Source organism: Dama dama, chromosome 4 (assembly GCF_033118175.1).
Source record: "Dama dama isolate Ldn47 chromosome 4, ASM3311817v1, whole genome shotgun sequence".
NCBI lineage: Eukaryota > Metazoa > Chordata > Mammalia > Artiodactyla > Cervidae > Dama > Dama dama.
Window position 1 is genome coordinate 71,640,123 of NC_083684.1, and position 24,342 is coordinate 71,664,464.

Here is a 24,342-nt window from a genome sequence, read left to right on the forward strand (position 1 = left end):
TCCTGGCAGTGGAAGGGTGAAAAGTGGTTTGACCCTGGATCCAACTGAAAGAAGAGAACAGATAATGACCAGGCTATTGCACTGGTCCCTTTCTTGTCAAATACAATCCTTTTGTTTTCCATACTCTTACTCTCCCTCATCTTATATGGGGTGGTCACTCACTCCACGTGAGTTGGGAAAGGGAGGTGGGGAGTTCCAAAGAATCTCCTCCTGTTGTCTTTCTTTTTTTTCTTTTTTAAAAGCTATTTATTTGGCTGACCAGGTCTTGGTCATGTCACACGAGATCTTCAGGCTTCACTGAGGTGCACGGGATCTTTAGCTGCAGCATGAGAACTCTTGGTTGAGGCATGCGGGACCTGGGGGAGCCCCTGTCACCTTTCTTCCCACTCAGTACATGACCCTGCCAACAGCCAATTTTTAAACCAGGAGCCTTAGAACATTAAAACTCCAACTTCACGCTCAGTCCTCACATTCAGTCTCTCAAATGATGTACTTTGTCAGTGTGAAATAATCAACACTCTCTCTCTTCCCACTGAAATGATCTTAGTTTCAGCCCCTGCAACTTTGCTGGACTAGGAACCTCTCCGGTGGGGTCCTGGGGCAACCCTCTGACTCACAAGCCCCAGACTAGCACAGGAGGAAAGAATATTAACCTTGTTCTCTGGCTCGCTCGCGATCCGCAAGTCCTGGAAAATTAGCAAGTGGTACCAAAGGGGCTTCCCTGGTGGCACAGTGGGTAGCCCACCTGCCAATGCTGGAGACACCAGTTTGCTCCCAGGTCCGGGAAGACCCCACATGCCATGGAGCAGCTAAGCCCGTGTGGTGCAACTGCTGAGGTCTGTGGAGCACAAGAGAAGCCACCACAATGAGAAGCCAGGGCATTGTAATAAAGACCCAGCACAGCCAAAAATAAATAAATGCATTTAAAAAAAAAAGTTTCTATTACACTCACTTAGAACAAAACCTGATCAGTATTCACTGAGGCAACACAGGTACTAAAAGTGGAATGACACAGAGATGGTTAGCATGGCCCCTGAGCAAGGACAACAGGCATATTCATGAAATGTTCTATATTAAAAAAAGAAAACTTGACCAGAACATGAGACTAAACTTTATACCTCCAATCAGTGTGCGTGTTCTCACACCTCACTGCAGAAATATTAGTTTACCTATAGGAAGCTGGAGCTGGATGAAAATTCCGGAGACTGCATCACCAGGCCCGTTTTATCCAATCATGCCTTTGAATGCATTACTGTCCTAGGCCCTATAAAAGGGAGGAGCTTTGGGAGGGCAGACCAGATGAACCCAGTTCAGAGAGCAAGTCACACGGTGAAGAGTCCTCAGCTGTCAGCCCAGGATCACCCAGCTTGAGGTTCAGTCTTCTGGAGGAGGTGAGTTTCCTGGACAAAGGCAAAACTGTAAACTTGGTACTCGAGCCAAAGCTCAGTGCATTCGTATGTGGGGAAAATTCATAGGAACCGGCTTTTCCAAGCTTTCAGGTACAGGCACTCAGTCGTGTCCAGCTGTTTGTGACCCCATGGACTATAGCCAGGTTCTCCTGACCATGGGATTCTCCAGGCAAGAATACTGGAGTGCGTTGCCATTTCCTTCTCCAGGGGATCCTCCCCACCCAGGGATGGAACCTACATCGCCAGTAGTTCCTGCATTAGCCAGCGGATTCTTTACCACTGAGCCACATGGGAAGCCCACTTTTCCAAGCTTAGAGGATGTTTTTTTTTGACAACTTCTCTGGCCCCAGAGAGTTTGATGTTATGAACTCTGTTTAAAGACCTGGCCTGATGGAAGACACTTCTTTCTTTCTTTTTCTTCCCTTCCCGGCTCTGGCACACTTTGGGGCATGCAGGATCTTACTTCCTGGAGCAGGGATTGATCCTGTGTCCCCTTCTTTGCAAGGCAGATCCTTAACTGGACCACCAGAGAATTCCCAAATTCCAAGGTCTTAACCTCAATGCCCCACAGTGTCCCTGTGGGATTGAGTGCATGTCTGCAAGTGTGACCAGATGGTCTGTGTGTGCCTGGAGTTGTCCTGAAAGAACTTGCGGGAGGCCCAGACGGAGAGGGCGTGGGATCTACAGAAAAATAACAAAAGACCAGTGTACTTGGATATGGAGGACCACCTAGAACACCTAAGATGTGGGTCAGGGGAATACATTCCCCAGCTAGGCCCTGTGCTGCTCGGAAGGATTTGATATTTTTCGCTGAGAGAAAAGAATGGTAAAACGGGGTGTCCTTAGAGGATTAGCATTATATAGGGCCATCTGCCAGTATGTAATAAATGCATTAAGAAAAGGAAAGAATGTATTAAGTTTTCTCCTATGGGGTCCTTCTGGATTTATCTTTGCTTTTTTATTGATGAGATCAAGGCAGTTGATCTGATCAGACTGCTTAATGAGGTTGACACCAAATGTGAAATATCATCAACTAACAGAAACCAGGGCTTCCCAGGTGGCATTAGTGGCAAAGAATCTGCCTGCCCATGCAGGAGATTTAAGAGATTTGATCCCTGGGTGGGGAAGATGCCCTGGAGGAGGAAATGGCAACCCATTCCAGTATTCTCACCTGGAAGATCCCATGGACAGAGGAGCCTATCAGGCTACAATCTCTGGGGTCAAACAAAGTTGGACATGAAATGACTTAGCATGCAGGTATGCAACAGAAAACAACTTGTTTTCTGTGTGCCTGTCATGCTCCCACCAAGCCCTTTTGTTTTATGGTATAAAATTGAAAAAAAAAAAAAAATATATATATATATATGAATCCTTGAAGTACTAACCATATAGATAATTGAAAAGGACACAAAAATAGGCAAATTATATACAAGATGGACTTAATCACTTTTTAGTGAGGTATAATTGATATATGACATTATTAGTTTCAAATGGGGAATTCCCTGTCAGTTTAGTGGTTAGGACTCCACGCTTTCACTTCCAAGGGCCCAGCAGTGCAAAAAAGAAAAAAAACAACCACCAAAACATCAAACAAACTTTCAGATGTACAATATAATGATTTGATATTTATAATATTGTGAAATAATCACTAAAATCAGTTCAGTTCAGTTGCTCAGCTGTGTCCTCCTCTGCAACCCATAGACTATAGGATACCAGGCTTCCCTGTCCATCACCAAGTCCAGGAGTTTGCTCAAACTCATGTCTATCAAGTCAGTGATGCCATCCAACCATCTCATCTCTGTTGTCCCCTTCTCCTCCTGCCTTCAGTCTTTCCCAGCATCAGGGTCTTTTCCATGAAGTCACTTCACATCAGGTGGCCAAAGTACTGAAGCTTCAGCTTCAGCATCAGTCCTTCCAATGAATATTCAGAATTGATTTCCTTTAGGATTGACTGGTTGGATCTCCTTGCAGTCCAAGGGACTCTCCAAGAGTCTTCTCCAACACCACAGTTCAAAAGCATCAATTATTTGGCGCTCACTTTCTTTATGGTCCAACTCTCAAATCCGTATGTGGCTACTGGAAAAACCATAGTTTTGACTTAGAACTTTGTTGGCAAAGTGATGTCTCTGCTTTTTAATATGCTGTGTAGGTTGGTCATAGCTTTTCTTCCAAGGAGCAAGTGTCTTTTAATTTCACGACTTTTTAAATAAAAAGCTTATTTTCGTGGCTAATTAAAATCACTAAAATAAGTCGTTAATATCATCACCATATATAGTTGTGAAAATTTTTTTCTTATGATGAGAACATTTAAGATTTACTCTCAAAAATTAAAAATAGAAAATATTTACTTTCTTAGCAACTTTCAAATATGTAATTCTGTATTATTAACTATAGTGCCATCTGTACTTGCTTCCACACACCAGTGGGAAAGGGCAGGGATTAGAAACAGATAGACCACAATAAAGTTGTCAATTTGATAAACACAGTGAAGCAGAGACAAATGTTGTTCACAAGGAAGAGTAACTTTGGAGGGAAAAACAAAACAGGAAGTGCAATGAGGGAAATTTTCCTAAGTGATGTATCATTGAACTGTGTCTCAGTGATGTAACTGGGGTAGCCAGCAAGATGTCTGTGCCTGATGCAGTTTTCAGCACAGAGAAATAAAGTGTATGAGTTGCATCCTATTGCTTCTATTTGGTTCCTTTTCTCTATTTTTTCTAATATTTTACTTTCTTACAATAATTAAAAGGACATACTTTATACAGATCATTGCCTTTTTTAACTGGGGGCTTCCCTGTTGGCTCAGATGGTAAAGAATCTGCATATAATGCAGGAGACCAGTTTCAATCCTCCGGGAAGATCCCCTGGACAAGGAAATGGCTACCCACTCTAGTATTCTTGCCTGGAGGATTCAGTGGACAGAGGAGCCTGACTGGTTACAGTCCATGGGGTTGCAAAGAGTCAGATAGGACAGAGCAACCAACACTTTATTTAGTTGTATTGAGCCAGCCTTGTGTCTTCCGTAAATCAGGTGACTGAATATACGTCACTCTGTGCTGGGACACTATTCTGTTATGTTGCTCTATTTTTGTGGCACTATGACACCATCTTAGTTATTATAATTTCAATAGTATTTTACTATCTGATTGTGTAAATCCTCCAAGTTTATTTTTTAATATTTATTTTTATTTATTTATTATTTGTTTGCCTGCACCGAGTCTTATTTGCAGCATGTGGGATCTAAGTTCCCTGACCAGGGGTTGAAGCCAGGCCCCCTACATTGGGAGCTCAGAGTCTTGGCCACTGGACCACCAGGGAAGTCTCCCTCCAAATTTATTCTGCAGAAATATCCTATTTTTTTGGCTTTCCGCTACATGTCATTTAGAATTGCTTTGTCAGTTTTCTCTCTCTCTCTCACACACACATCTTCTGGATTGTCCTGGAAAATGCATTGACTATACAATCCATCCAGAGAGAACTTCCATTTCCAATAATATTGAGCCTTTCAATCAATTCCTAAATATGACTTTTCTCTTCATACATTTATTATCTCGTCGTTATCTACAGATAACTTGCATATCTTACATTAGATTTGTTCATAGGTATTTAGTGTTGGAAATTGTGATAAAAGTTATTTAATTATATGTTTCTCTTATAAAAATTGCTTTTGGAATATTGACTTTGTAAAAGGCACCTTGCTAAATTCATCTAGTCTAATATTTGTAGATATTTAGGGTTTTTTCCCAAACAAAATCGGGCTGCCTATAAATAATAGTTGATAATTTTCTTTTTTACATTTTAAAATTTTTAAATTTTTCTCAGCCATGCCATGCAGCATATGCAATCTTAGCTCTCTTACGAGGGATGGAGTCCATGTCCCCTGCAGGGAAAGCACAGAGTCCTAACCACTGGACCACCAGGGAAGTCCTTGGTACATTTTCTGATCTTATTTAACTGGCTGGATACCAGTCATATGTTGTATAGAGTTGACAATGGACTTCCATCTCTCAATCCCAAGAATAAAACTTTTAAGAACAATTTTTGTTGTACTTTTAAGTGTAATTTTTGTTGTAGTTATTTTGTAATTATTTTATCGCAGTGAAAGTGTCCTTCTATTCCTAGCTGAGCAAGTGTCTTTCTTAGGATTGAGTACTGACTTTTATTAAACATATTCAATGTATCTGCTTATGTGGTAGTATGTTCTTTCAGTTCTATTAAAGTGGTATTTTTGAAATTATGTGGCTTTTTGAAATTTAACCCAAAATGCATGCAGAACATAGAATTCATCTACACATAATATACTTTCTTTACACATGACTTGGTTTCTTTTTTTTTTCAAGTATAGATCAGTTCTTTTATTTTTTTTTAATTTATTTTTTAATTTATTTTTATTAGTTGGAGGCTAATTACTTTACAACATTGTAGTGGTTTTTGTCATACATTGACATGAATCAGCCATGGAGTTACATGTATTCCCCATCCCGATCCCCCCTCCCACCTCCCTCTCCACCCGATTCCTCTGCGTCTTCCCAGTGCACCAGGCCCGAGCACTTGTCTCATGCATCCCACCTGGGCTGGTGATCTGTTTCACCCTAGATAATATACATGTTTCGATGCTGTTCTCTTGAAACATCCCACCCTCGCTTTCTCCTACAGAGTCCAAAAGTCTGTCCTGTACATCTGAGTCTCTTTTTCTGTTTTGCATATAGGGTTATCATTACCATCTTTCTAAATTCCCCATATATGTGTTAGTATGCTGTATTGGTCTTTATCTTTCTGGCTTACTTCACTCTGTATAATGGTCTCCAGTTTCATCCACCTCATAAGAACTGATTCAAATGAATTCTTTTTAATGGCTGAGTAATATTCCATGGTGTATATGTACCACAGCTTCCTTATCCATTCGTCTGCTGATGGGCATCTAGGTTGCTTCCATGTCCTGGCTATTATAAATAGTGCTGTGATGAACATTGGGGTACACGTGTCTCTTTCAGATCTGGTTTCCTCGGTGTGTATGCCCAGAAGTGGGATTGCTGGGTCATATGGCAGTTCTATTTCCAGTTTTTTAAGGAATCTCCACACTGTTTTCCATAGTGGCTGTACTAGTTTGCATTCTCACCAACAGTGTAAGAGGGTTCCCTTTTCTCCACACCCTCTCCAGCATTTATTGCTTGTAGACTTTTGGATAGCAGCCATCCTGACTGGCGTGTAATGGTACCTCATTGTGGTTTTGATTTGCATTTCTCTGATAATGAGTGATGTTGAGAATCTTTTCATGTGTTTGTTAGCCATCTGTATGTCTTCTTTGGAGAAATGTCTGTTTAGTTTTGGCCCATTTTTTGATTGGGTCATTTATTTTTCTGCAGTTGAGCTGCAGGAGTTGCTTGTATATTTTTGAGGTTAATCCTTTGTCTGTTGCTTCATTTGCTATTATTTTCTCCCAATCTGAGGGCTGTCTTTTCACCTTGCTTATAGTTTCCTTTGTTGTGCAAAAGCTTAAAAATATGGAACGCTTCACGAATTTGCGTGTCATCCTTGCGCAGGGGCCATGCTACTCTTCTCTGTATCGTTCCAATTTTAGTATATGTGCTGCCGAAGCGAGCACATGACTTGGTTTCATTTGCAGATATTTAGTTAAGGATTTTTACATCTATACTCATATAAATTACTGGACAGTAGTTGTCCTTACTTTAATGCACTTGTAAAGTTTCATGATCAGGAGGGTTCATTAATTAAAATAGGAATGTCTTCTCTTTCCCTATGCTCTGTGAGAATTTGTGTATTATTAGAGTTATTACTTTCTTAAGTTTCTCAAAATTTACGTATGAAGTTATCTGAGCCTGAAATGTATGCTTTCTCTTTCTGTTTTAATTATACTGGTGATATATATAATTAGATACAAATCTCTTGTTTCTATTGTATGATCTTTAAGCATCCAAGACTATCAACAAATGCAGCATTTATGCAACATTTGATTGTTACCTAAATAGTGAGATAAGAAAATAATAGGAAAACTTATAAAATATTATTTATAAGTGTCCTGATGTTGTTTTAAAGCAGATCTCCAGAAACAAAGGACATCAAGAACTAAATCCTGGCAGCTGAATCTATAAGAAACATTGCCAAGAATGGATTTAGGTTTCAGAGCATCATTTCAGTGTGAACCATCCAAGGATGACCCAAAGTCAGCAAATACAGTCTTTATCCCCAGGCGAGGACCCACTCTGCAAACAGCAGAGGATATCTCTAAGTTGCAGAACACTCAGCCTGGCTTATTGCAAAATGGCAATAACTCATGTGCAAGGCAGGAACTGCAAAGACTCTATAAGTCATTTCATTTATGGCTGCAGCCAGAAAAACACAGCAAGGATGAAATTATTTTTCAACTTGCCCTGGAACAATTTATGATCAATAAGCACTACAGTGAAAAGTCTACTTTGAAAGAGAAATGGAAAGCAAGTGGTGGAGACCTGGAGAAATTCACAGAAGATCTGCATGATGACTGCATGAAGCTACCTGACTTGGTAAGTGGAGCGTTCTGACCTCTGGGATGAGGGGCAGAAAGGAGTAAGGAATAAATAATACATTCAGTTGTTAATGCCTGGAAGAAGAGAAAGAAAAGTTATTGTAGACCAAGTTATTAGTCAGATCACTCTTCCTCACCCAGACAAATATTTACTAGCCCATGTAAGCAAGAATCAACATTTTATGTGTTTACTCAGTGAGGCATATAGGAACCAACATGTTAATTAGTGTAATTGATTTTCATTGGTGAAGTGCTAAGAGGACCCCACTGAGAAAATGTCAATTGGGCAGAAACCTCGGGATGAGAAATGCCTTGACAAGAGCTGGTTCTTCCCTCAGAAAGCCTTGTTATTGTTCACTCAGTTGTGTCCGACTCTCTGCGACCCCAGGGGCTGCAGCAGGCCAGGCTTCCCTCCCTCCACTATCTCCTGAAGCTTGCTCAAATCCATGTCCATTGAGTCGGTTATGCCATCCAACCATGTCATCCTCTGTCGCCCCCTTTTCCTTTTGCCTTCAATCTTCTCCAGCATCAAGGTCTTTCCTAATGAGTTAGCTCTTTGCATCAAGTGGCCAAAGTACTGGAGTTTCAGATTCAGCTTTAATCCTTCCAATGAATATTCAGGGTTGATTTCCTTTAGGATTGACTAGTTTGATCTCCTTTAAGTCCAAGGGACTCTCAGTATTCATCTTTTTTCATTATGGAAGACACACTAAAAAAGAAATTACCATGAAATTTGATACAAGCAGAAACAAGGGCAGGACAAAGAGGTGTGGGAGCCCACAGTACAAAGATATTGGGAAAGCTTGACTGAGGCGGGTTTTCCAAAACCGGCTTTATCACATAGTAGATCCATGTGTGAATAATCATGCCTTTTTTTTTTAATAGGTCCGTGTCCGCATGCAGGGGCAGGAAGCCCTCTTTTCAGAAAATATGCCCTTAAAAGAAATCATCTTTCATCTAACCAATCAGTTGTCGACAGGAGGGGTGAACATGAGGACTCCACCCCAGACTATGCAAGATACGTCCCTAGAAACAGGACAAAGTGAGTGGGCAGAGTCCAGATCCCAGTGGGGTGGCCTGTGTGGGCTCTTTCTTGGGTGCAACTTCACTGAGTCACTTTTTCACCTCCTACAGGAAATGAAGATAAAGAAAATGATGGCAATATTTCTGTGAAAACTCATCAAGTAAATGACAGTATTACTAGTCCAAGCAATCAAATACCTTCCCTACTCATTGTCCAAGAAGAGAACCGTCCGAGGCTGGAAGAAGGAGGTGTTTCTCTGGAGAATCCACGAAGCTCCAGAAGAGGAGCAAGTCCAGGCCCCTCCAGGCTTCAGGACAGATTCCTGAAAGGACCCTCTTCTCAAGATGTCCTCATGGAGGTGGAACCAGACCAGGTCACCCCTGAGCCTGTTTCTACCCACCAGAGCTCTGAGGGGACTTCTGCACATGGGGAGCACCAGGAAAGATCTCATAGAGCCCCAGAAGTATACAGATGTGAGAGATGTCCCAAGACCTTCAGGCATTCCTCTCGGTTCAGAGTTCACCAGAAAAGACACAATAATGAGAGGACATGTGTTTGTGCCGAGTGTGGCAAAGGCTTCTTCCAGGCATCAGACCTCCATGTGCATCAGAGGATTCACACAGGAGAGAAGCCCTTCGCGTGCAGCACATGTGAAATGGCCTTCACCCACAAAACCAACCTTCGGGCTCACGAGAGAACCCACACAGGAGAGAAGCCCTATGAGTGTTCCCTCTGCCAGAGATGCTTCCGCCAGTCCTCCACCTACCACCGCCATCTTAGGTTTCACCAGAAAACTACCCTCAAAAGTGCTCCACACTAAATTAATCTTCCTTGGCTACGGCCCCAATGTAATGGATATAAATATGTATGTGAATATGTAGATTTCCATAGTATTTCTCCATTTAGATTATACTTTATAATTTCCTCATGTTATTCCCATTGTCTCACACCACCCAAATATAAGTTTAAGGAAGACATGTGGTTTCTCAGTATTTTTCACTAACTTTTCCCAGGTGCTTTGAAATAGCTGACACATTTCAAACAACTAGTAAATACCTGTTTAGTACATGAATTTATCTTTAAGATTGGTGTTATTTTTAAAATTTAGCCCCACATGAGAAGACAATGTGTTCCCATGCCAGGACACATGATCCCCTGCTCATAGTGGTCCACTGAAGCTTTTGCTGCCTGCTACCCTGTTCTCTGTCCACACCCTTTATCTTGTGGGCTTCACCTTTTCAGAAACTGTGAATCTGGGGAGATCTGGGTCCCGCTGAAGATAGCAGATCTTATTGTCCTCCCAGGCCTCGACCTTCCCCTGAAGCTCAATAGGTTCTTGGCCTCCTTTCTTAATCAACAGAAATTGATCAGAGGCCAGAAAAGAAATTCATGCAAGGCTTTACTGAGGTCTCTGCTGCAGCAGAGGGGAGCAAAAACAAATAATACGTTCCCTTGTTTGCTTGCTCCCCAAGGTGGGGCTCAGCACCCTACTTTTGCTCCTGACCCTCTACTTTTGCTCCAGGCTCTTCAAAAGTGGCAGTTAGGGACTTCTCTGGTGGTTCAGCGGTGGAAAATGAGCCTGCGAATGCAGGAGACACAGGTTGGATTCCTGATACAGGAAGATCCCACATGCTGCAGGGCAACAAAGTCCCTGCGCCACAACTATTCAGCCTGTGCTATAGAGCCCTGGAACTGCAACTACTGGACTGGCGTGCTGAAACTACTGAAGCCTGAATGCTCTAGAGGCTATGCTCCACAGCGGGAGAGGCGATCACAATTAGAAATCTATGCGCCACAGCTAGAGAGTGGCCCCCACTCACCGCAACGACAGAAGAAGCCCATGGAGCAATGAAGATTCAGCACAAATTAGTAAAAAATAAGTAAAAAAATCCAAATGCAAAAGAATGAAATTGGACCCCCAGCCTAACACCAGATACAAAAATTAACTTGAAACGGATCAAAGACCTAAATGTTAGAACTTAACTCTAAAGCTCTTAAAATAAATAAATATTCATGACCTTGGATTAGGTCATGGTATTTTAGATAAGACACCAAAAGCAGAAACAGCAATAGAAAAAATAAACTGGACTTTATAAAAAAAAATTTTTTTTAAGTGGCAGTTGGATTTTTTGGAGTGGACAGAATTCCCAGCCTGCACAAGCTTGAGTGACTTACTCCAGGTGACACGAAATGTGGTCCATAGATCTGGACATTTCTCTGCTCCAAACAGCCTCCTCCCTTGAGTGGCTGGCGCCTGACAGGGAGAATCCCTCCCAGTTCCCTGGAGCAAAATGAAGACTCCCTGGAGCAGTTTCTGGGAACTTGGGAAGGGGCTGCCCCTGGCCAGGATCAACCTGCTGTGGGCACAGAGGTCCTATCTGGGGTGCCATAAATTGTTAGTGAAATCGCAAGTCCTTGTGCCTGACACAGAATGAAGCCCATCAATACTAAACATTAGAGTCTTAAACAGAGAAAGGTTTATTACAGATTCGCACAGAGGTGGGTGGCTCATGCCCTAAGAACTCCAAAGTTATTTAAAAGGTTTCAGCAAGTCCCTTTAAAAGCAAGAGGTGAGGGATGGGCATGGTTGGCTGTTGCAGACTTCTCAGTGTCAGATCCTTTGTTCTTGAGGTCCGGTCATGGTCAGGTAATGATGTTCCTGTAAGTCTCTACCAGATGGATGTTATTATCTGTCCTGACAAGAAAGGGCAAAGTCCCAAGGCACAGCTTTCACCCTCCAAGGTCCCAGTCCTAGCTAAGAGGAGGCAGATCTCAGTTGGCAGCTCCTTCAGGGCCAGGTTCCCATATCCTGCCCAGCTGTCATCCCTGAGGAAGCCAGGCATCCAACCCAACTGGCCCTCTGTCCCCTCAGGCCACCCAAAGTGGAAGACCAGATCTCACAGACTGCAACTCACACAAACAGCCACTGCTATTAGATCACAGAGAAAGGGATGGGGGAGAGGTTCACCGCTGCCTCAAGGGCTGGGCCACGGCTAGTGGAAGGCCTTAATAAGGGCTCTGGAGCTCTCAGGATGTAGACCTCAGTCTGTTTCCTGGGCTCTCCAGCTCACCCACTAGCCCAAGGTGGGTGAGCTGGAGGGCCTCCAAGAGAAGGTCTGAATCTGCTTCTTACCTCACTCTCCACTTAATGACCTTTGATTGAATCATTTCCCCAGTGGTCCCTCGTTGACAATTACCTGTGGGCGGGGCCCACTCGGTGCTGACCAGTAGCTAAGCAGGACAACTACCAGGGTGCTCAATGACGTTGGTTGCTTGTGGGCGGGGCCCACTGAGGCACTGGCCAATGGCTGAGCAAGACCTGTTGCCTAGTAACAGGGTGCTGCTTGACGAAGCACAACAAGGCTACCTGCTAAGGGCTGCCCTTCCTGCTCTGTGAGGCTTTCCCTACCTGTGCAGCCAAGCAGTTATTTTCAGTCCCAAATAGAAGTAGCTGCGCTTGATGGAGGCTGAAGTGATTTCTTTCTCAACGTTCTGGTGATCTACAGACAAGATTCCCAGAAATCAGTCTTTGGTCTCTTTTAAAAGGAGTTAAGTTCTTCCTCTGCTCCTGGAAGTTGGCAGCGCCACTTCCCATTGTCCCTGTTGTCGCTCAGTGGTGTCTGACTCTTTGCAACCCCACAGACTGCAGCACGCCAGGTTTCCCTGTCCTTCACCATCTCCCGGAGTTTCTCAAACTCATGCCCATTGTCCCTGGTAGGGCCGGTTTACACTTGTTCCCTGTGGCTGACGCAGCGCGCCCCTTGCCAAAGCCTATGGAGCGGTGGGAACTCTGGGTAATGCGGAGTGTCTGGACCATGGGCTTGGGGCAGGACTTCCGGCATCACACAGGTGGCGGTCATTGTCTGTTGCTGGGTCTGTACACTCCATCATAGCTTCAAGAATGTGGTGTCTGGCCCCAGGAAGTCTCGAGAGAAATTTCACCCCCACCCTAAACTTCACAGCGATGTCTGAAGGTCAACGATGGTGAATAACACATGTGCTTGGATCCTGTACTTCTCCTCCTCCCCTTAGGGATCCCACTCAACCCACACCTGGGGATGGCAGTCACCGTGTTGAGCAACCCTCGTCATGTAATTCAGGGTTCTCCATGTCCTCACCCTACCTTACCCCCTTCCGTGTCCTAAGAATAAGAGGCGCCTAATCAGGTCACTTCTTTCTGGCCACAAAAACGTTCTTGATCACCATCTTAGAGTCTGCATTAGGAAAAGGCTTTACAAGTCTAGCAAATGTAAGGAAGATTTTACAGCAAGTGCTCAGGTGTTCAGCTCTAGGCAGTACACACTGGGAAAGACCTTATTTGTAGGATAGGGAATAGGGTAAATCTGTTAGCCAAACTCCCATCTCAGTGGCCACTTGGGAGTTCACACTGGAAAAAGGCTTTACAGGCTGTATGGAATGTGGCAAAAACCTTTATGTAAATACAAAACTACAATAGAGCTTGAAAATCAGTAGATACTCATTGAACATTTAATTTTTTATTAAACATTTAATTATTAAAGAATCGAATGAACGTGACACCCCAGATTCCTATCCATTTTAGGTTTTTACTGTTTTAAGGCTACTTGAAAAGTCTTAAAACTATACTTCAAAGTATTACTGTATTAAAGAATGAAAAAATAATCAAATTTCTAAGACAAAATCCTGAGTGGCCAAAGTTTCCACATAGCCACTGCTCAGATAACTGTCGATTCTCAGACTCACATGTCCTGTTCAGTTTTCTTTGAGATCTTTTGTTTTTCAATCCTCTGCAGATATGTTGCCAGAGCTATCCAGCCACTATTTTTGAAAAACTACGTTAACAGTTTTCAGTGATTTTCATTTCACAATGTTTTCTGGAATCATCTCCACTCCCCACGCAGATGCAATCGTTGCAATAACAGTAGGAATGATCATTGTGTTGACACAAGGACGAAAGAGCAGATAAAACCAAGGAGGGTCTTGGAATGCCGGAATGGAAAAACCAGACCCTTATCATCCTTCCCGCCCCCATGTTGTAACTATTAATGGAACTGTATAACCTGTCTTCCCTCCTACCCCATAAAGAGAAGGTATTTGCCCTACTCTTCCCCCAGGTATACATGCCTCATCCAATCAGCAAATGACCAGCAAGACCCCTATCCCACTCCTTGTACCCTAGACATAAAAGTGGACTAAGAACCCCTGTTCAATGTCAGTTCTCCCTTGAGCTGGCCCGCTGTTCTAACAGAATCTCCCATTCTAATAAACTTTATTTCCTGCTCATTCTGTCTCATGTTTGGACATTCTTTTCCATCCTGCACCAGACTATGACAATAATCACTTCTCATCAAAGAGATCAGATTTTGGTGACCCCAATTTTTTTTTTTTTTTTGGTTGTTCTTTCCACACTTTTATTTACGTTTGAATGGGTTTAAATCCTTGAGGAGTATAGCATCACACAGATTCTATGTCCACTGGTGTTAGCAAGAAGGTTGCTTAGGAATTTGAAACAAATCATGCCACTGTCTCTGTGAACACGAGATATTTCCCCCCAGATTACTCTGGTTTTGTTCTGTTTTCCATCAAGTGTTGCGTTGTTGTTCTTTGCTCTGTCACATGAGCACATCTTTTACCTAGATATTTAGACTTCATTTCGAGCACACATTTTTAAGAAGAGCTGTATGCTCCCTCTGGTTCCAGAGACTGGGCTTATTTATATCCAGCAAAAACGGCCATGGATCACAGCCTCCCAGATATATGTGTCCTTTCAGAAGTCTTTTTCCCAGCAGGACTCCAAGACTGTTTAAAGAGAAAGGCTGATGTCCCAAACTTCAGGGTTCCAGAATCTTCTTTGCACTTACGGCCCTCACCTGCGAGTTTACCTGGAGGTCCTGGTAAGCTGCGCTCCTAGCTCAGGCATAGAGCCGGGAGAACTACATTTCCCAGAGGATTCTGCCCCGATCGCCTTCGGCCGATAATTCAGGAGAAGTGCACTTCCTATGTGAGCTTCGCGTTGGGCCGGGACTTCCGGCATCCTCCTGGTGGCGGTCGTTTTGTCGGCCCTTGGGTGCTATCGCCCGGTCTCGGGTTCCGGAGCGGCGAGTGCAGATCGAGAGGGTCCGAAGGGAGACTCTTGCCGCCCCAGGCCCAGGAGAGAAACCGCTCTTCCCGCGTCCCGCCGCCTCTCCAGCCGCTCCTGGCCCCGCTCCGCCCACGGAGTCCGATGGAGGCAGCGCTGAGGGACCCGCCTCAGGTAAACGCTGGTCCTCAGGGCCCGCACCGCCCTCATGCCACCAGACACTAAAGCCCCGAGTGTTCACGTGCCGGCAGCCCAGGCGCCGGGGTCCAGGACGGTCAGGTGGCTGTGGGTGGGATCTTGTGACTGACTGATGGCTCCTGGGAGAGGGTGACAGGTCGGTGGGAAGTTTGGAGTTAAAATACTTTCATTCCTGGAAGCTGAGAAGTCCCTGCATGCCAGGCCCAGAGCTTAGGGATCATCTGTCTGCCCACCTGCCTGTTGCTGTGGGTGGACAAAGTAATCAAAGGGACCATGAGAAGAATGTGCACATCAGAGTCACCAGGCCTGGTATTTCCTCTGAGATGGGGAAATGGGGAGGTGGGTGAGCAGGGTTTGACTGGTGGGTGGATGAACTTGGGTGGATGAACTTCCTATGGAAGAAGCTGATCATGCAACAAATTGTCCCCATCATGGCAGGCCTGTGTGACCTTTGAAGATGTGGCCATTTACTTCTCCCAGGAGGAGTGGAGGCTGCTTAATGAGACACAGAGGTTCCTGTATTGTGATGTGATGCTGGAGAACTTTGCACTTACAACGTCCCTGGGTAAGGCCTTCATATTTCTCCCAGTGTCCTCAACTGACCTCTGTGTCTTCCCATCTTTCCCTCTCTCCAGGAGATAGCTCTGTCCATTCCACAGCTGGACCATGGTCTCTGCTACCTTCCCCCCTTCCTGGCATATGTGCTGTGGGTGCCAGTGCTGAGCTGTGTGCACCGCCCCAAGCACTGTGCTCCTGAAGCAGCCCCAACATCTGCTGCCCCAAGGCATGCAGGGAAGTGTCTGGGAGTCAGTCTGGCAGTCAGCCTAATAGAGCTCACATTTCCTGCCTTCTCCTTGGCTGGATGACTGTCCATATCTATGACACCCTGTGACCCAGATTCTTCTCTTTTCCTCTTTTTTTTTTTTTAGATTAAGATATAACTGATATAGGACATGTTAGTTTCAGGTGTATGACATAAAGATTTGATGTTTGTATATACTACAGAATGCTCACAGCACTAAGTCTGGTTAACATCCATCACCACACAGAGTTGCATTTTTTTTTCCCTCGTGATGAGAACTTTTAATTTTAAGACTTCCTTGTGACTGCCTATATCAGGAATTCTAGACCTTGTCTTGGTCACTATCTATATAGAGGTTTTTCTTGAAAGACCCTGTCTTGAGGTTTCGTTGTAATATTCTTTCCTCTCCTGTGGTCTCTTGTTTCTTGAGTTCCTCTGGACCAGTGCTGACATTTCCTGTCTTTCCCCAAGGACATGTTTCATTCAGGTCTCATGTAGTTTCAGAAATGTAACTGGGGGGGATGTGTGGGGAGCCCTGGTTGCATTACAGTATGAACAGGGCAAGATGGTCTCAAAGAAGGCCAGGCTCTAGTGAATGTCAAAGGAGGTGAGGGCATGAAAAGGAGATTGTGTTTAAATCATACTAGGAACTTACTGTGTGACCACCAGTGTTTTGTTGCGAATGACACTGGACACAGATCATTTCAACACTTTCTTCTGCATACTTGACACTTTCTTGATTTGTCATTTCAGTTTCTGACTGTCCCCACCTTTCTGATCTGCATGCATCACTTTCGTCTCCACTGCACCCTCTGTAGTTCTCCCACAGTGACTTACACTTAATAGACATACCTCAGAGATAGTGTGGATTCATTTCCAGATCACTGCAATAAAGTGAATTACACAAGATTTTTTTGTTTCCCAGTACATATAGAAGTTATTATACCATCTTTTAGTATATTGTGTGCAATAAAATTATGTCTAAAAAACAATATACCTACCTTAATTAAAAAGTACTTTTTTGCCAAAAAATCCTAACCATTATTTGAGGCTTCAGTGACTCATAGTTGTCACATCAAAGATCATTGATTCACAGAGCACCATAACAGCTATAATAATATTGAAATAGTTTGAAAGATTGTGAGAATTACCAGAATGTGACACAGAGACACAAAGTGAGCAAATGCTATAGGGAAATTGGCACCCATAGACTTGCTGGACTTAGCATTGCTACAGACCTTCAATTGGTAAAAAATGTGGTATCTACAAAGGGCAATAGGGCAAGGTGCCATGATAATGAGGTATGTCTGTAAAGTGAGGTGTGTGCATATTCTTAAATAGTCCTTGGACCCAGCTGCTCAGTTCCAGTTGTATTTCCGTGGGCCTGGACACCGCCATCCTTCTGCGTAGTATGGACGTGTTTTCAGCTGACAAGATCTTGCTGAAGGTTGTTGGCAGAGGAGTGAGTCATTGATCTTGCCTCTCCTCCTCATGTGGCATTCATATTTATGCCCTTTGTTCTGGAAAGTCTCCCTTCTGTGATCTTTAGAGGCATGTCACTGCAGAGCAGCCCTCCCTTCAAATCAGTGCCTCATCCTGAAAACATTTCCATGGCTTCATTCTCTGGCCTGAATGTATGTGTGTGACATGCCTTTCTGTGGGACTTCCACATCCCACTAAAGCTCACATGCACATTATTAGTGTTTCTCTGCTTTTAGATTGTTGGTATGAAACGGAGGAGGATGAGGTGATACCTTCTGCACATAGCCTTTCTGTAGGAGAGTCACAGGTCAGGACTTCTCAGTCAGGTCCATCGACCCAGAAGTTTCATCTCTGTGAGAAATGTGTCCGAGTCTTGAAAGATATTTTGCAGCTGACTGAGCTCCAAGCAGCATATCCTGGGCAGACACCATACTTTAGTGGGTGGTCCAGAGGCTTCTGGTTGAACCCAAACCTTCACCAGTACCAAGAGCATGGCAGTGGAGAGAAAGTCTTTAAAATGGACATGAACAGGGCCTCGATTGTGACGAGTTGCATTTTCCATGTGTCAGGGAAGCCTGTCCCTAGTGAGGAGAGTGGAAAGGACTTCCTAGCTACCTTGGGCCTTCCTCAGCACCACACCACTCTCAATGGTGAGAAGCCACCCAGCAGCATTGAGTGTGAGGAGGCCTTGAACAATGGAGAAAGTTATCAGAAGTGGATTGAATGCAAGAAAGTTTTTGGCAATACTCATACACTTCACCACCAGAGAGTTTGCAATGGAGAGGGTCTTGATGAGTGTGACAAATGCAGATACAGATTTGTTCAGCACCAGCAAATTCACATTGGAGAGAGGCCTAATGAAGATAGTGAATGTGGGAAATTCTTTAGCCATAAAACCCACCTCATTCGACACTGGAGATTTCACACTAGAGCAAAGCCTTATGAGTGCACTGACTGTGGGAGATCATTTGGCCAGAAATCTGATCTCATTCAACACCAAAGAGTTCACACTGGAGAAAGGCCTTATGAGTGCAGTGAATGTGGGAAATCTTTTATCCAGAAATCCATTCTCATTAAACACGAGAGTTCACACTAATGAAAGGCCTTATAAATGCAGTGAATGTGGGAAGATGTTTAACCAAAGTTCTGGCCTCCTTCGACACAAAAGAGCTCACACTGGAGCAAGGCCTTATGAGTGTGGTGAATGTGGGAAATCATTTATCAGTAAAACCCGTCTCATTCGACATTGGAGAGTTCACACTGGAGTTAGACCTTATGGATGCCTTGAATGTGGAAAATCTTTTAGTGAGAAATCTCTCCTTGTTCAACACCAAAGAGTTCACACTGGAGAAAAGCCTTATGAGTGCAGTGGATGTGGGAAATCCTTTAGTCAGAAATCTGTCCTCATTCAACACCAAAGGGTTCACACTGGAGAAAAGCCTTATGAATGCAGTGAATGTGGAAAATCCTTTAGCCACAAAACCCATCTCATTCGACACTGAACAGTGCACACTGGAGCAAGGCCTTGTATGTGCAATGAATGTGGGAAATATTTTACTCAGCACTCTAGTCTCCTTCGACACAGGAGAGCTCATGTGCAGTGAATGTAGGAAGTCCTTTAGCTGCAAATCTAATGTCAGTCAACACCAAAGAATTCACACTGGGAAAAGGCCTTGTATACACATTTAATGTATGCTTTCTCCTTCCTTAGTATAGTTGTGGTGGAGGTAAGCGTCTGTGAGGAACCATCCACCTAAGTTAAATCTCATATTGGGATGTCCACAGACTGGAGATTGATTCACTTACATTTCACAGTTGTGTGGGAAGTACGTGTAACCTGCCAGGTTCACTGCCAGTTTCTTTGCCAGAAACCACCTCACCTCTAGCATCTGGCATGTCCTGATGGTTGGCATAGTCACCACCCTGGTGTGTTCACAGCAACTGGCCTCTGTACTCTCCCCTGTGTTGGAGGAAATTATGAGTATCGTCAGCCCTTAAGGAGTCTTCATTCCCTTTTTTCTGACAAGTTAGGGCCTGGACCTGACCCAATGTTGGCTCAAAGACTGCTATCTGAGTCCTTGCAGCGAACTAGCTTTTATAGGGACACAGTTGGTCTCAGGTAGTGCTTGTGTTGGAGTTTTCTGGCTTTCAAGTCACCAAACCAGAAAGTGCCTATTGCATGTTACTCTGATTTGTATAATAATAAATGCCTTATTGTTTAAGCACCTTAGTCTTGGAAATGCTCTTCACTGTGTGGAATAGTTTGAAAGCACAATAGGACTGTCAGCCTGAGGGGTAAATTACTTTTGTAGTGGAGATCCAAACTTCAGGTGCCTGAGATGGCGGAATATGGCACTCTTGTTTTGTAGTAGTTTGCATTGCTGCCAAGGCCTCCTAGGAAAGACTACTTTGTATTATACTTTTCTGCCTGGATGCCAGAGGTCTGTGGATTCTATTACTGGAGACAACATGAATTTGTTTTTCCTTGCTTAAAGGGGATAATGCACAATGTCAAGCTCTGCTGAGGGGAATCTTAACCCCAGTTCTCCTCCAAAGGAGCCATGTACCCTGATACCCAGAATTCTGTAGGCTAGTGTCCATGGTTGTAAGACTGCAGGGGCAGGGGAGACCACAATTGGTATGAAAACATTGGTTAGTAGAGAGGGGAGGAGACTGCAGCAATCTGTGTGGAAGAAGATACCTCTTCTAAGATACAGCCACAGATGTTCTACTGAGTGACTACAGGATGAGTATGTCCAGAAATCTCAGGACCTCCAGGTATGTTTATGTTGCAAAGTCATTGGCAGACAAAATAAGGAGTTGGGATTCTTCTAGCCTTTCTGAGCTGTTCATCTCAACGCCATTGCTATACAGGCAACAGAAGCAGTGTGGAGAGATACTGTGTCCAGACATGTGATTTTGTGATCCAGTCAGCAGTCCTCTTGACTCAGTGGGAGATGGCCTTCATTGTTTGCCAATATTTCCTGCCACTGAGAAGAGACGCCACCTCAAGTCTTGAAAATCAAGATAGTGGAGTCATTTTCTGAAGAATCGGGCATTTAGATTTTTATTTGGATTTTTATTATGGAACCAGTTTTTTAACCTCTGTGAAGGTATGGAATAACTTGTGAATATTCAAAGTGTACAGTTTGAGAAGTTTTTACCTGTATACACTTGTGAAACCATTATTATGATGATGAGTGTACCTGTCAACCTGCATATTTTCCTCATGCTGTTTATAGTCTCCTGACTCACCCTGGCTGTACAGATAACCATTTATGTACATTACATTACAATTGATTATATTTTTAGAATTTTATGATTGATCATGAAATGTTTACATCTTTTTCTGATTTCATTGATGCTATATAGTTACTTTGTGATTCATTAATTGTTCATTAAATGTTCATTTAATGAATTAATTGTGCATTAATTCATTAAATGTTCCTTACAAGAACATTCTTATTTCTCAGTACTTTTCTCTTCCATGTATAATTGACTGTTCATCCATTCATCTATTTATGGATATTTGAGTTATTTCTAGTGTTTTCTTGTTGTACAGTCACTCAGTCATGTCCAAATCTTTGTGACCCCATGGACTGCACTGCCAGGCTTCCCTGTCCTTCACCATCTCCTGGAGCTTGCTCAAACTTATGTCCATCAAGTCAGTGATGGCATCCAACCATCTCATCCTCTGTTGTCCCCTTCTCCTCCTACCTTCTATCTCTCCCAGCATCAGGGTCTTTTCCAATGAGTAGGCTTTTCACATCTGGTGGCCAAAGTATTGGTACTTCAGCTTCAGCAACAGTCCTTGCAATGAATAGCCAGGGTTGATTTCCTTTAGGATTGACTGCTTTGATTTTGCAGTCCAAGGGACTCTCAAGAGACTTCTCCAACACCACAGTTCAAAAGCATCCATTCTTCAGCTCTCAGCCTTATTTGTGATCCAACTCACATCCATACATGACTATTGGAAAAACCATAGCTTTGACTATATGGACCTTTGTTGGCAAAATAATGTCTCTGCTTTTTAACATGCTGTCTAGGTTTTTCTTCCAGGGAGCAAGCGTCTTTTAATTTTATGCCTGCAGTCCCTGCCCGCAGTGATTTCGGAGCCCAACAAAGTAAAGTCTTTCACTGTTTGCATTGTTTCCCCATCTATATGCCATGAAGTAATGGGACTGGATGCCATGATCTTAGTTTTTTGAATGTTGAGTTTTAAGCCAGCTTTTTCACTCTCCTCTTTCACTTTCATCAAGAAGCTCTTTAGTTCCTTTTTAGTCCGAGGCACCTGCTCATGTGCCCGCAGCCCAGAAAGTGGGGTCCAGGACGGTGAGGTTGTCGTATGTGGACTAACGGACTGTCTATGAGGCATGGGACGGACTGATGGGCTGTGTCTGATGGACTGTGTGATGGCGAGTGGGAAAGGGACCCACAGGCGCAGAGGCTTGGAGGCTGGACTGTGGCGGCAGTGTTAGAAAAAACTGGAATCTGTCTTGTATCTGCCTAGAGCAGAGAGTGTGAGGTGGAGTCTCACCTAGACTGTCAAGCTGAGAGTTTTGTGGGCTCACACAGTAAAGAATCTGCCTGCAATGTGGGAGACCTGGGTTCAATCCTTGGGTGGGAAAGATTCATCAGAAAAGGGAATGGCAACCCACTCTGGTATTCTTGCCTGGAGAATTCCATGGATGGGGGAGTCTGGCAGGCTACAGTCTGTGGGGTCACAAAGAGTCGTACAGGACTGAGCAGTTAACAATTTCACTTTCACTTCTGAGAACCCATTGAGCCATGGAGAGTTGTGAAGAGAAGAAAGACACAGTCTGACTTAGGATTTTGAATGTTTTCCAAGAGCTACTCAGAGAACAGACTGAAATGGGAGTGATGCTGGCAGTGAGGTGCAGGGAGGGTGAGTCCTTGTCCAGCATAGCTGCAAAGAGGCAGCTCTGCTGACTGAAGCAGAGAGTTCAGTCTTTTAACCTCAGGTTATCTGGTCTCCAGGGCTGGGGAGAGGTACAGGGGAGGTTTGAACCCTTTGGAATGCACCTCTATGGCTTGCTTCTACTCACAGATCCCCATGGCTGAAGAATCACTTAATGGAACCTACACAGAGAAGTCGAGGGTGTCCCAGGCCCTCACTGGTTTGGATCTCATTCATAGAACCTGAGATTGTGGTGTCCTAGGACTCTTCGCCTGCCATTTCCCCAGCCCTTGGGTCTGGGGACCTGGGAGAAATAATCTAGACTCATTCTGAGTCCAGGGCAAAGGATTTTCTGGAGGAATGTTCTTTCTGCCACCAATGAGAAAAGGTGTAGAAGATTATCTCGGGAACACCTACCAGCATGTGCAAGTGCTTGGTTGGGTGGCCACAAGCTGGGAACAGGGCACAGATCTTTCTTTTAGGAACAGAGTGTAGGAGGAGAGGAGTCATTCTTGTAATGTGGTTGCCTGTGAAGTTGGGCATCTGCTGTGGAAGTAATGCAGATTTGGAACAGAGGAGGGAGATAACCTTACTTCCAGGCTTTATCTGGTTACAGAGTGGAAAACAGACTTTGGGAGGAGGAAGGTGGACCAGGGAGGAGGCTACTGCAGAAGTCCTGATGCATGGTCACTGACCAGAGTAGTGGCTGTGGAGGTGGAAGAAGTGGTTGGATTCTGGGTTCATTATTTAAGATGGGCTGCCCAGATTTTCTCATTTTGAGGGTGAGAGAGAGAAAGCTAAGAGTCAGGGTTGATGGCAAAGCTTTGGTCTTAGCGACTGAAAACTTGGAAGCTTCATTAACTTTGAGATGAGATGTTCAGTAGTAAGAGTGATTTTCTGTGGAGATATCAGAAGTTTTTGTTTTTAGCTGGGTTTCCATTCTGAGATTTTTTTTTCAGAGAAAAAATGAGTGGTGGCATCAGGTGGACAGCTGGACAGAGAAGTCTGGGAATCTGGGGTGCAGTTCAGCATGTGTGTGTGAACTCAATTGCTTCTGACTCTTTGCAACCCCACGAACTGTAGCCCTCCAGGCTCCTCTGTCCATGGAATTTTCTAGGCAGGTGTACTGGGGAAGTTGGCTATTTTCTACTCCAAGATCTCTTCAACGAGGGATTGAACCTGTGTCTCATGCTTGACAGGTGGATTATTTACCACTGAGCCACCTGCTAAGCCTGGTAGAGAGTTATAGGTATCTAAAATTCACTTATGATTCAGTATGACTAATGTTAAAGCGAGAATTATAGACAGGTAAGAGGTTTTCAAATGGTGTTGGGATCCATGAGAGGTCATGGGTAGAACTGGATACTGTTTGGTTTTGCCCTGTTCTCTGGGGTAAGTCCAAGGAGATGACTATGGTGTGGGACAAGGAATTGGTAGTGGCTGCAGGGATGCAGCTGTGGGGTCTGGAGATGTGAGAGAGGTACAAGTGGAGGTAGGAAGCATGAATTGATGGCTCCTGGGCCCTGGTATAGGATATATAAGGGTAATGGGTAACTCCACATTTTATTGTGAGGCATGATATGGAAGATCCCATGGGAATTGCCTGGCAGGAAGGGATGTTTAGTTGCTCAGTCATGTCTGACTCTTTGTAACCCCATAGTCTGTAGTCTGCCAGGCTCCTCTGTCCATGGGATTTTCCAGGCAAGAATATTGGAGAGGGTTACCTTTTCCCTCTGTAGGGGATCTTCCCGACCCAGGGATCAAACCTCATTGTAGGGGGATTCTTTGCCAGCTGAGCCACCAGGAAAGCCCTGGCAGGAAGGGATTGAGTCCTGCAATTCTATCCCTGAGCATCTCTCCGATGGCATCTCTTTGCCTCCCTGTGTGTAGTTGTTGAGGGCTGGACACAGTGATGAGTGGAACCA

General features: G+C 44.1%; 2 protein-coding genes, 2 non-coding genes and 1 pseudogene across 4 annotated transcripts in view; 4 read left to right on the forward strand and 1 right to left on the reverse strand.

The window, feature by feature from the left end:
- Positions 1-9,779, forward strand: part of LOC133055253 (zinc finger and SCAN domain-containing protein 4-like) — a 29,548-nt gene extending 19,769 nt beyond the window's left edge. The window contains exons 2-4 of the mRNA XM_061140668.1: positions 7,667-7,933; positions 8,821-8,977; positions 9,070-9,779. Coding sequence (XP_060996651.1) covers positions 7,667-7,933; positions 8,821-8,977; positions 9,070-9,779 — 1,134 coding nt within the window. The remainder of the gene's footprint in view (positions 1-7,666; positions 7,934-8,820; positions 8,978-9,069) is intronic.
- On the forward strand, positions 972-1,078 carry LOC133055304 (U6 spliceosomal RNA). The gene has a single exon (XR_009692601.1). It is a non-coding gene; the product is annotated as a U6 spliceosomal RNA (small nuclear RNA).
- On the reverse strand, positions 6,908-7,014 carry LOC133055398 (U6 spliceosomal RNA). Its single transcript, XR_009692673.1, has one exon. It is a non-coding gene; the product is annotated as a U6 spliceosomal RNA (small nuclear RNA).
- A 5,196-nt stretch (positions 9,780-14,975) lies between the features above and the next one.
- Positions 14,976-24,342, forward strand: part of LOC133054987 (zinc finger protein 773-like) — a 10,387-nt gene continuing 1,020 nt past the window's right edge. The window contains exons 1-3 of the mRNA XM_061140439.1: positions 14,976-15,191; positions 15,654-15,780; positions 20,374-24,342. The exon at positions 20,374-24,342 is cut by the window's right edge and continues 1,020 nt beyond it. Coding sequence (XP_060996422.1) covers positions 15,162-15,191; positions 15,654-15,780; positions 20,374-20,546 — 330 coding nt within the window. The 5' untranslated portion in view covers positions 14,976-15,161 and the 3' untranslated portion in view covers positions 20,547-24,342. The remainder of the gene's footprint in view (positions 15,192-15,653; positions 15,781-20,373) is intronic.
- Positions 16,688-20,390, forward strand: LOC133054984 (zinc finger protein 501-like; annotated as a pseudogene).